Genomic DNA, 12721 nt, shown 5'->3' with positions numbered 1-12721 from the left:
CTGAATCGTACATGCAAATACGCTATTTTTTTTTCAGAGACTTGGTTCTTTAAAAGACAAGGCTAAAACAAAGTTTCAACAATTGAAAAGAGTGACCTCAATTTAACAAGACAGCATATGAGACTACAGTATTGAAATAGTATAAAGTATATTAATCATTCTACATGTTGGCCAAGAAAATAATTATCTGTGCACATTTAAAATATTCTTTAAAATTATTTAATAATTGGAAATACAGATACCATTTAGACTTCACATTTTAGAATAGAAAAGATGTATATGAAAACAACTTTTATTGGTAGTGTTTAATGTTGTATAATGAGTCTGGAAAGGATTTAAAATTCTTTATTTGGTAAATTACTTGTGTATTACTAGGACAGTGGAGTTAAATTGACAATTTGACCAATTCACAATAGGCAATAGCATTTTCCTACAGGACTTCCAAAACTGTACTTAATGTTGAAGATTATAATCATAATTTGGGCATACATCTGTCATTTAGTTGTGATTTTCCACGCATATTAAATTTTTTCTGTACTTCACAAACTAAACATTAAGAAGCCTGTGCAGTAGAAATGAATATAGATAGCTGGTAGATATTCTTCAAGTTTGAAATTAAAAGTTCCTCAAGAAAAATTTTTTCTTATTATATTTTTGGACAAAAGTACTGAGTTGGTTAGATATAACTTTTACTTTCAACAAAAAATACAATTCATTTGTTTATAAGACAACATGGAAGTGGAAGGTAATACAACTTTCTAAACTGAAATTACAGATTGGATTGACACTGACTGCACAACTAAATAAATTAATCCTACTATAACACATAAAATTATCTTCCATATATTATGAACTGACATTCGAATCCATAACTCTTTCACATAAATTAAATTCCATGTTAACAAAATTTCTATTTATTATACATAAATAGTTATCATAAATATATTTTATATGACCCCAGCATTTGTTCTTTCCTTGGTAAACAGTGAGAATTATTACATATGAAGACAGTGTATAAGGGAGACTAAATCAGCTTTAATCCCATTATTAAGAAATCCATATAGAATTGGATTAAGACAACAGGACATCATGCCCAACAAATGACAAATGCAATACACCAACTTGAAATGCCTATTTGAAATAAGATTGTCATTAAAATCAGTTACCACATGGAAAAGGTGTAGTGGCATCCAACTAACAGCAAATACTAATATCAGTATGGTCAGTCTGTAGAAAACACTTCGAGATCTCTTTTTTATTCTTGTAACAGAACGTTTTACTCTCAATTCATGAACATCTGAATTTTCTTCAGGTTTTATCTCAAAGCAAGTGGGGACCCCTGGTATGAACTTACTGGATGAAGAGAGCTGACTTCTTACAGAGCCAAAGTTTTCTGGAAGTATTCTGGAGTGGTTCTCTTGAGAAGGTCTTTCTGGAGCAGGTAACACACATGCTGTCTTCTTGCTATATCTTCTTCTGTGTTTTTTGATGAATGAATAACTCCATTTATGGCTGCCAGAGAGTTTCACCTGAGGCCCACTCTTTTTGGATGGATGAAGAGTTAAGTTGATCATCTCATTTTCTTCAAGTCTGTTTTCTTTGTTGGACAATCCACAGCTTATACTTCTGCAGACACTTGTATGACTTACAGTAAGACAAACTAAGGGCAGAATATACTGAACTAGCAATAAAGAGATAGTAAAGGCAATTCTGTATGAATCAGATGGCCATGACTCAACACATAAATACCTGCTGCTCAGCAATGCTGAACCAAATGTTTCTTGAAGTTCCACAAGACTGTGAAACACTGGAAGGGGAGAACAGATGGCAAAACCTAGTGTCCAGACAGTAGCTATCAGAAAGTAGCCATGGTTTGCTGTTAAATTATTAGATATGGGATGTTTTATCATATGATACCTGACAATGGCAATTGATATTAAAATTAAAGTTGAAACCAAAACTGACACACATTGAAGAAAAGGCATAATATGGCACATGACTTTGCCAAACATCCACTGATCCAGCAAGACAGACGTCAGTGTGAAAGGTGAGCAAAACAGCACAACCAAGATATCAGAAAAGGCCAGATTGCCTATGAGGAAGTTTACCGTAGTCTTCTGATTACGCTTTTTCATGAGAGCCATTAAAATAAGTAGATTCCCCATAAAGCCAAGAAGACTTACAAATGTATAGAGCCCAATCAGAAAATACTGTAAGTCATCTACACTGCTTTTATAGTCATCCCAGACTGGGAAATCAGAATTCCGAGTGGCAGCAGTATTATTCTCTGTGGCAAGTGTCTTGTTAAAATACTCGTCGAGCTCTAAATCCATATTACAGTCCTGCTTGGAATAAAAAGACATTTGTCAGCAACCTAAAAAAAATTACATGACTACTTTAAATTAATCTATTCAGAGGGAAACTAAATTTTACAATCAGCTCCCGTGACCTTATTAATCTCCTAAGGAAGTTTATGATGTCTTTAACTCATTCCAAGTGCAGTGCAAGTATCAGCCAATAATGATTATAGTAAGTTTAATTTTATCATTACTTCTAAGATGTATTAACTTATGTTAAGGTAGTGGATTGCATTTTTAAAATTTGTGTAGTAAATAACGTAAGGAAAGAAAAAGGCAAATGTAGACAAGAACTTGTTCAAGATACATGCTTTACAATCACTCATTAATATTATTCTCCAAGTCAATATACCTGGTACATAGTATAGTCACATAATCTTATCATAAAAATTCCGTGTATTTCTGTCTTAATCTAGGCCAAACTTAAAAGTCACCTGTCCTGGTCAACTCGGCTGGACATGATCTCCTCTTCAGAACTCCTGTTACATTCTGTTTACAGTTGTCTGATGCTACATATCATAATCTGCTTTCATTGCATTATAATGCCTACCCATCTACCTTGTTTATTTACAAGCAATGGAAAAGCAGAAACTATCTCTTACTCACTTTGGAATCCATCCCAATACATGGCAGAGTAACTTCATCACTGCAGGTATTAAATAAATGTTTACGAGAGAATAAAAAATTCAAACAAAACTCCAGTAACAAATATCACCTAGTTTGTACAACGTTCAAATTTATGCTCCTTGAGAATAGGATCACTATCTCATGACCTAGATGCATATGGTAGGCACTCATTAAATATGTTTATCAAGCTGTACTGTTGACTGTGTGGACACAATGCTGGATGATGACATCTTTCTGTGACCAATCCTCAATCATTTGAGATATGACAGATTATCTCTGATTAGGACAACCACTGACAGACTAGCAGTGCTGTTGGTGGTTTTTTTTTCTAAAAAAAAAACAAACTATCAAATTTCACCTGTTTATTAATTAAAAAACTGTGTATAGATTTTGGCTTATGAATGAGTCAATGAATTCATTGTTCAAGGAAAACATTATACCTTAAACGTAAATGTAGAAGTGATGTTAATATAACTCCCGGTAATAAGTTTTCTTCATTTCAAATTAAATTAATGTCATACCTCAATCGCATTATGTATTTACCTCTACATATTAGGCTTTTGATGCTACTGCCTGATGAAGCGCTAAATTGCCTATAACATACCAATAAGAGACAAAAGGACTCCCTCCTCTCATTTAAAAAAAAAAAAGCCCCCCTTTTTTTTTTTTTTACTTTTTTATTTTTCTTAGAAACAGGACCTCATTCTGTTGCCCAGGCTGGAGTGCAGTAGTGTGATCACAGCTCATTGTAACCTTGAACACCTGGACTCAAGCAATCCTATCATCTCAGCCTCCCAAGCAGCTGGGACTACAGGCACATGGGACTACAGGCACGTGCCACTACAGGCTAATCTTTCTACTTTTTGTGGAGGTGGGGTCTGGCTATGTTGCCCAGGCTGGTCTCAAACTCCTGGCCTCAAGTAATCCTCCCACCTTGGCCTCCCAAAGCGTTGGGATTATAGACATGAGAGGCATGAGCCACTGTCTGGCCACTTTAATGTTTTTCTAACAAGAATTTCCTACAGAAAACACAAACCAGCAAAGAAATTAATTCCAATAAATACATTGTCATAGAGATTGTGATATATATATAGTTAAAAAACCACTTTTGTTAACTATCAATATATGTTTATCTACTTATTTCTAGATCTATAATTGAATAACTATACTAAAACTATAAAAATACATGTTTATTTAAATTAATAGTAAACACTGTTATCTTTAATTTATGAGGGACCTGCAGGTCTTAGTTCAATAAATTTCCAAATGGCAAATACTATTGTGTACATACATTCATTACAAATAAGTTTAACTTCAGTTCTATATGTAGCAAGTTTCAAACAGGATGACAGAGTCATCATTGTGCTATGAGAAAAGTTACAAGTTTTTCACAACTTCTACAAGTGATTCTGTGTTGACCAAATTATTTTCTGGAAGCTAACTACATCCTTTTAAAGGATAAGTTAATTCAAAGACTTAGGATTGTATTCATTCATTCTTAGACCCTAGCCAACAATTTACATTGATATTGCCTCAATGACAAAGAACACCTGGTACAAAAGTGACTCGCATGACCTACTGAATCATATTATTCATCATATTCCCAGTCAATAGCCTCTCAGCACCTACTCTGGATAGGTCAGCAAGCTTCTAATCAACACAGTTTTGACTGGTGCTTTTGCTTAATTTCCTGAGTTCTGATGACCACCTGGCTCAATTCAGCTTATTCATGATCCTATTTATATTTATAATGTGTGCAGGCTGCTTATAACTGCAATCCTGCTTAGTTGTTCTTCTCTTGACTTACTTTCTTGAATCAATCCTTTTCTTCTAACTTTGTGGCAGGTCAGTTGTTACTGATAGCCTTTCCTTGTAACACCTAAGCAAGAACAAGAGAGGAATTAGACGGCCCCTTCTACAATGGCTTTGTCCCTTTTTGGAACATGTAACTGTGGATGATACTTACTTAGTGTAAAATTGCTGTCCAAAATTTTTTAAAGAAAGAGAAGATGCAGCACAATTTGTGGTAAGAGAAACAATGTAGTTTTGAGTCTAAAATTCAGATTTTTCTCCATTCCATGTGGTTAGACCTCTCTATTATATTCGAATGGAGATGAAGGTCTTAATTATTTTCATTCTAGAAATGATGTTTAATAAAGCATATTACACATAGTGGATGCTAAGTAAATATTTGTTACCAATCGTTTTAGAAAAGCAGTTTAATTTCGCTTGCTTTAAAATAACAGAAATGAATCATTCTGGCAATGTGGGAAAATTCAGGATAGAGTATGACTATATTTTTGTGTGTACATATATATGTGTGTATATGTATCTTTATATATACATTTATAGAGAACCATTGAAATTGTAGATGTTTTAAATGGCCCCAAAATGCATTGAGGAGGAGATACCTAGATAGACAATAAAGATAGTTTAGCACTTTAAATTTGAATATCTTCATGATAAAGGCTATCACACAAGCAACATGAAACTAAAACTGTAAGATATATTTACAACATTTAAAAAATGTAAATGAAAAAGTATATCCATTTCCATGACTGTGCAGTCTGTTATTAAAACTTTTATTTTAAATATATGCACATAAAATATTGAATGCATTAAATTATAAAACCACATCTCCTTAGTAAGAAGATGAAATAAATGCCATCTTGAGTATTCATTGGACACTGGAGAAAAAACTGAGGATGCTTCTTTCATTCCTTAAAATATTTGAGTATTTTAAGAAAGTAGATAATTTATATATAATTTTAAAGGGTAGGCTCCTTCTATTAATGAACAGCTAGGAATGATTAGTTGTTCCTTCTTTTATTCGTTCAAATAGTATTTATTGAACATATATTCTGCTAGGTGCTCTGCTCTGCTCTAAGCATAAAGATGACTAATGCAAGGTGCTATGCCAAGAATATTCTATGATGGATTAATTCAAGCTCACACCCTGAGTAACTGTAGATTGCTGAGATATAAAAGGCCCCAAATTGGATGATGAATGAATTAATAAATGAATGGCATTCTCCTGACTGATAGTAATATATTATTTCTCTATAGCATGGACACTTGTATTATTGCTGAATATAATGAATACTTTATGTAGCTACTGATAGATTGATAAGCAAATTTTAAAAATTGTCTCTTAGCATTCATTCATTCAACATTCATTTATTCATTTTATTTTGGTGTGACTGTAGTCAACTTTCTCCTGCTCTCCCTCTAGCCCCACCCCACACCATCTACCACATAAACATACACACATATAATACCTAATATATAGTCTGCACAAAAGGAACATTCTGTGAATCTTTGCTCCAATGAAGGAAGAATTTCTTCTTACAACTAAATAATGAATACTGCAAATGCTGGAGGCGGGGAGGGGTGGTGGGGGAGGGGTGGTGGTGGACGTGTAGTTTTTTTTAAAGTGCCTCTTGCTAGCCAGGGGATAGTTTAAACATTAGGAAAATTTTGTACAATAATATTTAAGTTGAAAATCTAAGGTACAGGAACGCTCTTAAAATGAAAAAACAAAAAAGCAGGATTTTTTTCATTAAACTTACCCTTTCCCTTCCTTTTTCCTGAAAAACACAATGAGCAGACCTACAATGGAAATCCAAATACGTTTAATAACCCTCTACTTTTCAACAAGTGTTATTATGAGTGCTATACATTTTTATGCAACATATTTTATCTATTATAAAAGTAATGATATATGTGAATCTTCTGAGATTGCTGTAGAAATTATGAAATATAACCAGAGAAAGAATATTTTAACATGGAATATTATTTGACAAGAAATCTGATATTGACAGCATGAGACTTTTGTCATACCTAATTACTATATTTACTCATTTTCTTTTGTATTAGTTGTATCTCCCACCATCAGAATTTCCAGGCTGAAACACGGAATTTTAATCTCTGTGTAAAAAGTGTGAAAAATAAAAGTTCTTTATTAAACTATGGCAACTTATAAAAAAATATCTTCTTAAAGGTTTACTGGAATTTTCTTATAAACTCTTCTATATCTGACACCTAGACAAATGAAACCTTCTGAATAGATTTTAAGTATTTTAAGAAAATAGATACTTCTTAAGAATAATAGGAGGAACTGCAGGGAATTCAAAGGATATTAAAAGTCTGACTTGTACATTTAAATAAGGTTTCTTTGAATAATTTCTTGCTTTATGAAAATACACATCATTCTTTTCACAAAGGATGACAATCACACAAAAGAATAAAATATATGTAATTCTTTTTCCTCCTGCAATGATACAATATCAACTATTGTCTGTTTTGCTGTGATCGTGGAACAGCAGCATGATTCCATGTTCTCAAATATTCCCATGGTTTGTTCTTAAAGCCAGAATCTGGCACAATTTGAATTGGAAAGATAAATACAGCTCTGCTCAGCTGACAAACACACAGGCATGCACCACCCCCCCTTCCAAATTCTAACAGCAGAGTTTCTCTTCCCTTGAGAAATCTGAAATCTAAAATTGCATTCAGACTGCAAAATTCTGCTGAAAGAGCCTTAGGCTATTTTCCACGGTCTAAGGTAAAATCGTTTTGGCTTTGGTCCAACACAACGCCTCAGTTCCTTTAAAAGATTAACTAAAGGTCTGTGAACTTGGAAAAAAGAATTCCCGTTTCTGGAATTCGAGTTCTATGGATGTTTGTTATTGCTCGCATTTGTTATATGAAGACACCTCGCAAACAGGAGCGCAAACCTTAGAGCGCAGCTGCCTCCCGGGCTCGGGTCAGCGCTGGACCGCGCGGCAGCCGGACGGCCTCAGTGGCGCCCCGCGGGCTGCGCCCCTGGCCTCGCCAGAGACCCGCTAGGGTTGAGCCCTGACCCGGGCACCCCGCGTGCTGCTGTTCCCAGCTCCGGACGCCAGCCGGGCTGCAGCCAGAGCGCGTCCAGCCGGGGGCAGCGCTTTGTCCATCCCCCGCCCCATCCCCAGGAGGCTCCTTCGCGGATCCCCGACACTCTCCTCCCGGGTTCGGCCCGCGCCTGCTCCACCTGGGTGAGTTGGGAACCGGAGGGACCTGCTCGGCACGAAAGAATTCAGCCCAGTACCCTCTCCGCTGTCTCTTCACTCCTGACAAGTGCCTGTTCCGCCACCCTAATCCCCGTTTTTCCAGCCGCGCTCCCTTCACCTTCCCCACCCCGCCCTCTTGGGACCCCCGACAACGCCCTGGCGCCAGAGACAGGGGTGCGGGCTCCCAGGGACCTGCGCAGACTCGCAGCCCGCGCGGGGACCCGCCACGGCCCCTCGGTGCAGGCCTACCCGGCGCAAAAGGGGTTGGCATGGAGGGGCGGGAGCCCGTACCTCGGGGCGCCCCGGCCAATGCAGGCCCTGGGCTCCCGGGAGCGCGGCCCAGCGCGATCGCTCCTGCACCCCGGCGGTGGCGGCAGCAGCAGGAGCAGCACCTGGAGGCGGCGGTGGGGAAGAGGGGGCGGGGGTTTAACGGCGTCTCGAGAACACGTGACTGTTCCAGGGACCCCCGAGACCCTGCTCCAAGGCGCCTGCTCCGCGCCAGCCTCTTCCAAAGCCCGGGGCCGGGGGCGTCCCAGACCTACGCCGCTGTTTGGGCGCTCTAGGGAGAAGCCACAGGGCCCCGGGATATCGTCCCTTCACCCTAGCCTCGGATCCCAGGCCGACCAAGTTAACTTGATTGGCAAATCGAGTTTTGCCGGTCCAGCCCCCAGCCCTGTGTAGTGAACTCTGAGAAGTCTTGGACTGGTGTGAGGATGGCTGTGCCCCTAAGTTCTTAGTATTCCTGAGAACAAGCTTCGAGTCTCAGGTTTTATCTTTGTTTGGGGTGGGGGACGGTGGGGGGTGGTGTGATGAAAAACAGAAAGAAAGAAAAAAGAAAAACAAAACACTGCTCTTCCTTTGCACCTTTTTGAAGTAAGGAAGAGTGGAGGTGGGGAGGCTGACCCAATGTTCAGGAGAGGCAACAGAGTCTGCGGTAATGAGCCCAGCAGAATAGAAGGGAAGTTTCCCCACTCCAAGGAGTGGCAGCTGTGGGTGTGGGCAAGTGGCAGGAGCAGGGGAGTGAAGCTGAAATGAAATCAACGCTGCTCAAGGCTATATTCAATAGCAAAGAGAAGACGAAGGGCTAAAAACGAATTGTCATAGGTTAAAAAAAAAAAGACGGGAAAAAAGCCCACACAAAAGAAGAAGAAAAAACCTGTCCTTCTGTTCCTTCTCAACATGATTTCCATCCCTAATGTTTCCAAATCTGTATTGCGCAGGTTTGCTTTATTTTTAGCTAATCATTAGTTGGCAGGTACTTTAGGCGCGCGCGCGCGCGCGTGTGTGTGTGTGTGTTTGTGTGTGTGTGAGAGAGAGAGAGAAAGAGAGGGAAAGAAGGGAGAAAAGAGACATTGGGTAGATGTCCATGTGTCTTTGGACATAGCTTTACCATGAGAAAGGGTGTAGTTATTGTACCCTTTAATACTGAGAACTATTATGTAACAGACAGCATCTCCTGCTGAGTAGAGTCCTGTGGGATAAACCGAAGAGAACTGTACCCCTTGGGAGCAATGTGACTTGTAATTCTAACATCTGGGGCAGACATCACTGTTACACCAGAGGTCAAAGAAAATTTTTTGTGTCCCCTTTCTGCTGAATTTCAGCATTCAATACTCAGGGGATCTGTATAGATTGCCATTTCATCAGTCAAAGAGTCATCCTAGAGCTTTTAAAGAACTCAAGTAAAAACAGTTCCTATTTTATTCTTCTGTGTGTTATTCCTGAAATATTAATATATTCTCACCAAAAGCTTAACAGAATAGGCCGTCTGAGCAGGCACCTGGGATTCTGCAATAAGGAGCAGGGGATGAAAGTGTCAAGAAGGGATGACCTTGAGAAAATAAGGCTTGTTTTTAGACTTTCTTAACTCCACCGTCTCTGCGGTTAATGCAGTACACATTGCCACATAAATTTCTATCCTTCCATCTCTTGCACAGTTGTAATATGTACACTTCAAATACACATTGTCTTTAAAACAACTTCCAAGTGAACCCCATTGTGACTTTCAAAACACTAGTCTATGCTACAGGCTTTTGCATATTAAAAGTATGAAACAAATCTTATTTTTTCTTTTCCACAAATTTGTTTTCTATTTTGATGATATGAACCTTTAGGTTGAAGTCACTGTTATTAGAGTATTGAAAATAAAAGGCCACCTGCCATTGATACAAAGATTCTAATTAACCTGGCTATTTTCCCTTCCCACTGCACCCACAAACAGGCAAGTCTCAAAAAAGGGAGTTGGCATTTCTTCTTTAAATACACGTGACAATACACAGTATTAAGGACACCTGGAGTGGACAAGTTATTAAGAGTTTTTTTGTTTTGAGGAAATTATAAATTTACAAATTTAAGCAATATGCTACATAAAGAGGAAGATATGAAGATAAGTGTGTTTTTACCTTTAAATTTCCCAGGGGGCATTTGAGACCGATCATCATTACTCTTTGTAGAACATAATAATTTTATTTTTATTTTATGGAGTAACATCTTAGCGAAGGGGAATACCAGAACAGAAATAGTAATGTCCACCTCTGTTTTATGTATTTTTCGTACTCACTATTTATAAAATGCTCATTTGGGAAATTAAGTTGGATTTTATGCATGTTACAAAATTAAACTGGCTATTGCCTTGTTATTACAGTTCATTATCAGTTACGAAAGATAGCTTATCTGTAAAGGTAAAAGTTAAAGGTTACTTGGGACTCCTAAGCAAATTATTGAACAATAAAACAGTCACCCAACAATTCCTGGGGTAATATTTTGCTGAGGAACATGACTGTGGTTTTTGTCAAAGCTACTGTTGCATTTTAATAACAGCTACTATTTGTGGAAAGTAATTACTAAAGTGCTTTGGTATAATCTCAAATGATATTTGACTTTGATACATTAGTTATAGAAATAGTAGAGGTAAATAAACTATAGAAAACAGTATTATTTTACTTTATGCATTTATTTCTCTGAGAATTTCGTTGTATTCCTTAAGAGTAAATGTTTCTTCATCCACTTTTTCTATCACGGTAAATTTAAATCCTTAATACTTAAAAGATGTGTTATCAAAAATATTTTATGATGCTCTATGCTGCACTGATTTCTTTGGAATAGTAATAATTTGTCACATAAATCAATATTTAGGACTTCAAATGAGGAGCTAACTTCTTATTATGAAATACATGATTTTTTTTGAACAAAAAAAAACCCAAAAGCTATTGAAAAAAAGTTTAGCCCAAAGTATTGTGCACATTGAGTCCATTTCCCAGGCAACTTAACGATAATTGTGAGGTCCTACGGGGGCATCATTAACATTTTATTGACTTCTGATAAATACTGTGCTCCTTAAGCAACACTTTATTTATCCTTTTGATGCTCTAATGATTAGACCATAAAACAGTGACTGATTTTCAGAAAGAATGTATAATTCTTTTTACTAGCAAATACTCATGTTAAAAATACATACACACATAGATGTGATACAGTTATATTTTATATGTTCATGTATTACATACGTATTTTTATAATAGACACTTATCAGAATACCTGAGTTGTAGCCAGGCTTGATCTCAAATTAATGGTGTGGCTTTAGATAGGCACTTGATTTTTCAGTCTTCATTTTCTTTGCCTGTAAAATGAAATATTTTGAATCGAAGATCTGGAGTCCCCTTTGAGACCTGACTACTTACGACTTTATGCCATTAATGAGCATGCATTACAAACATATGTGTAGAAAAATCATCTTTTTAGATCTTCAGAAAAATTTGATAGCCATAAGCATTGTTTATTTTCCTTCTACATTAAAATTTACAAAGAAAATACTGATGCTAAAGTTTTCCATTATTATTGGCACATTTTCTTCTCTGCAGCTAGTATTAACTATATTTCATTTATTCATTTCAAAAAGTTATGGCTGTCTTACATATCAGTACTTCATTCTTTATGTTGTTTTTCGGTTTTGCAGCACAAATATATGTATATGTACAAGAAGAGAACATGGATTCCTTTGACAATATAACATTTTATTATGTAAATCCATATATAGGCCATACAATTATTTCCTTTTGTAGTTCAAAACTCCTCTGAGAAAAGATAAGTATCCTGTAATATTTTTAAAAATGTTTCCATTTCCTATCTATTTTTTGTAGTTAATATTTTAAATCTAATTATAAGTCTAAATATAGCTTTACTATATTTAAATGGAAATGAAAGGGAAACAGTTTGTTTATTTTTGGTATATTGGTTTGTTTTAATCTTTAAAAAGAATGTTTACAGAACTGTTCAAAGCGTAAGCTCAGGATCAAAAGTTGAATGATATGCTCTTCAAAATGTATGTTACCACATTCTTAGTCTTATCATTCTCACAGGTAATACAGCTATTAAAATATGTTATTGAACAGGTACAAAAAAATATGAGACCATTCCTCAAGTAGACATTATAAGCATTTTCAAAGGAAGTAGCGTCCATATTCAAGTTTATACCTAATAGAGAAGGCAGAGCTAACACGTAAGAATATCCAAAAATATGAGGCAGATCATCAGAAGGAGTGTATTAGTAAGCAAACTATGCATAAAATGTATATGCATAAAGTAGCAATCATTCATCATAGCTTCAAATGCTGAAGACACTTTTTTAATGTTTGAGATGAACAAATGGGCTTGATTTGTGATATTCAAAATTTTTGTAGTCCTACCCTA

At 36.6% G+C, this 12721-nt stretch overlaps 2 protein-coding genes across 4 annotated transcripts in view; one reads left to right on the top strand and one right to left on the bottom strand.

Moving 5' to 3' along the window:
* Positions 1-330: 330 nt before the first annotated feature.
* NPY5R (neuropeptide Y receptor Y5) lies at positions 331-8432 on the bottom strand. 3 transcript variants are annotated; one of them, XM_054486315.1, is made up of 4 exons: positions 8324-8432; positions 6554-6593; positions 4792-4863; positions 673-2342 (listed from the first exon to the last, which is right to left on the bottom strand). In XM_054486315.1, the coding sequence occupies exon 4, from the start codon at positions 2331-2333 to the stop codon at positions 996-998; it is 1338 nt and encodes a 445-aa protein (XP_054342290.1). In that variant the 5' UTR covers positions 2334-2342; positions 4792-4863; positions 6554-6593; positions 8324-8432; the 3' UTR covers positions 673-995. The 3 variants fall into 3 exon arrangements, with proteins under 3 accessions (XP_054342292.1, XP_054342290.1, XP_054342289.1); XM_054486314.1 differs by lacking the exon at positions 8324-8432 and adding an exon at positions 6825-8222; XM_054486317.1 differs by lacking the exons at positions 4792-4863; positions 6554-6593; positions 8324-8432 and adding an exon at positions 2792-2846 and having other exon boundaries at positions 331-2342.
* NPY1R (neuropeptide Y receptor Y1) overlaps positions 7703-12721 on the top strand; it is a 20640-nt gene continuing 15621 nt past the window's right edge. The window contains exon 1 of the mRNA XM_054486320.1: positions 7703-8017. The gene's annotated coding sequence lies outside the window, so the exon portion shown is untranslated. The remainder of the gene's footprint in view (positions 8018-12721) is intronic.

Source organism: Pongo pygmaeus, chromosome 3, assembly GCF_028885625.2.
Source record: "Pongo pygmaeus isolate AG05252 chromosome 3, NHGRI_mPonPyg2-v2.0_pri, whole genome shotgun sequence".
NCBI classification, from domain to species: domain Eukaryota; kingdom Metazoa; phylum Chordata; class Mammalia; order Primates; family Hominidae; genus Pongo; species Pongo pygmaeus.
This window is presented reverse-complemented; position numbering and strand designations above follow the sequence as displayed.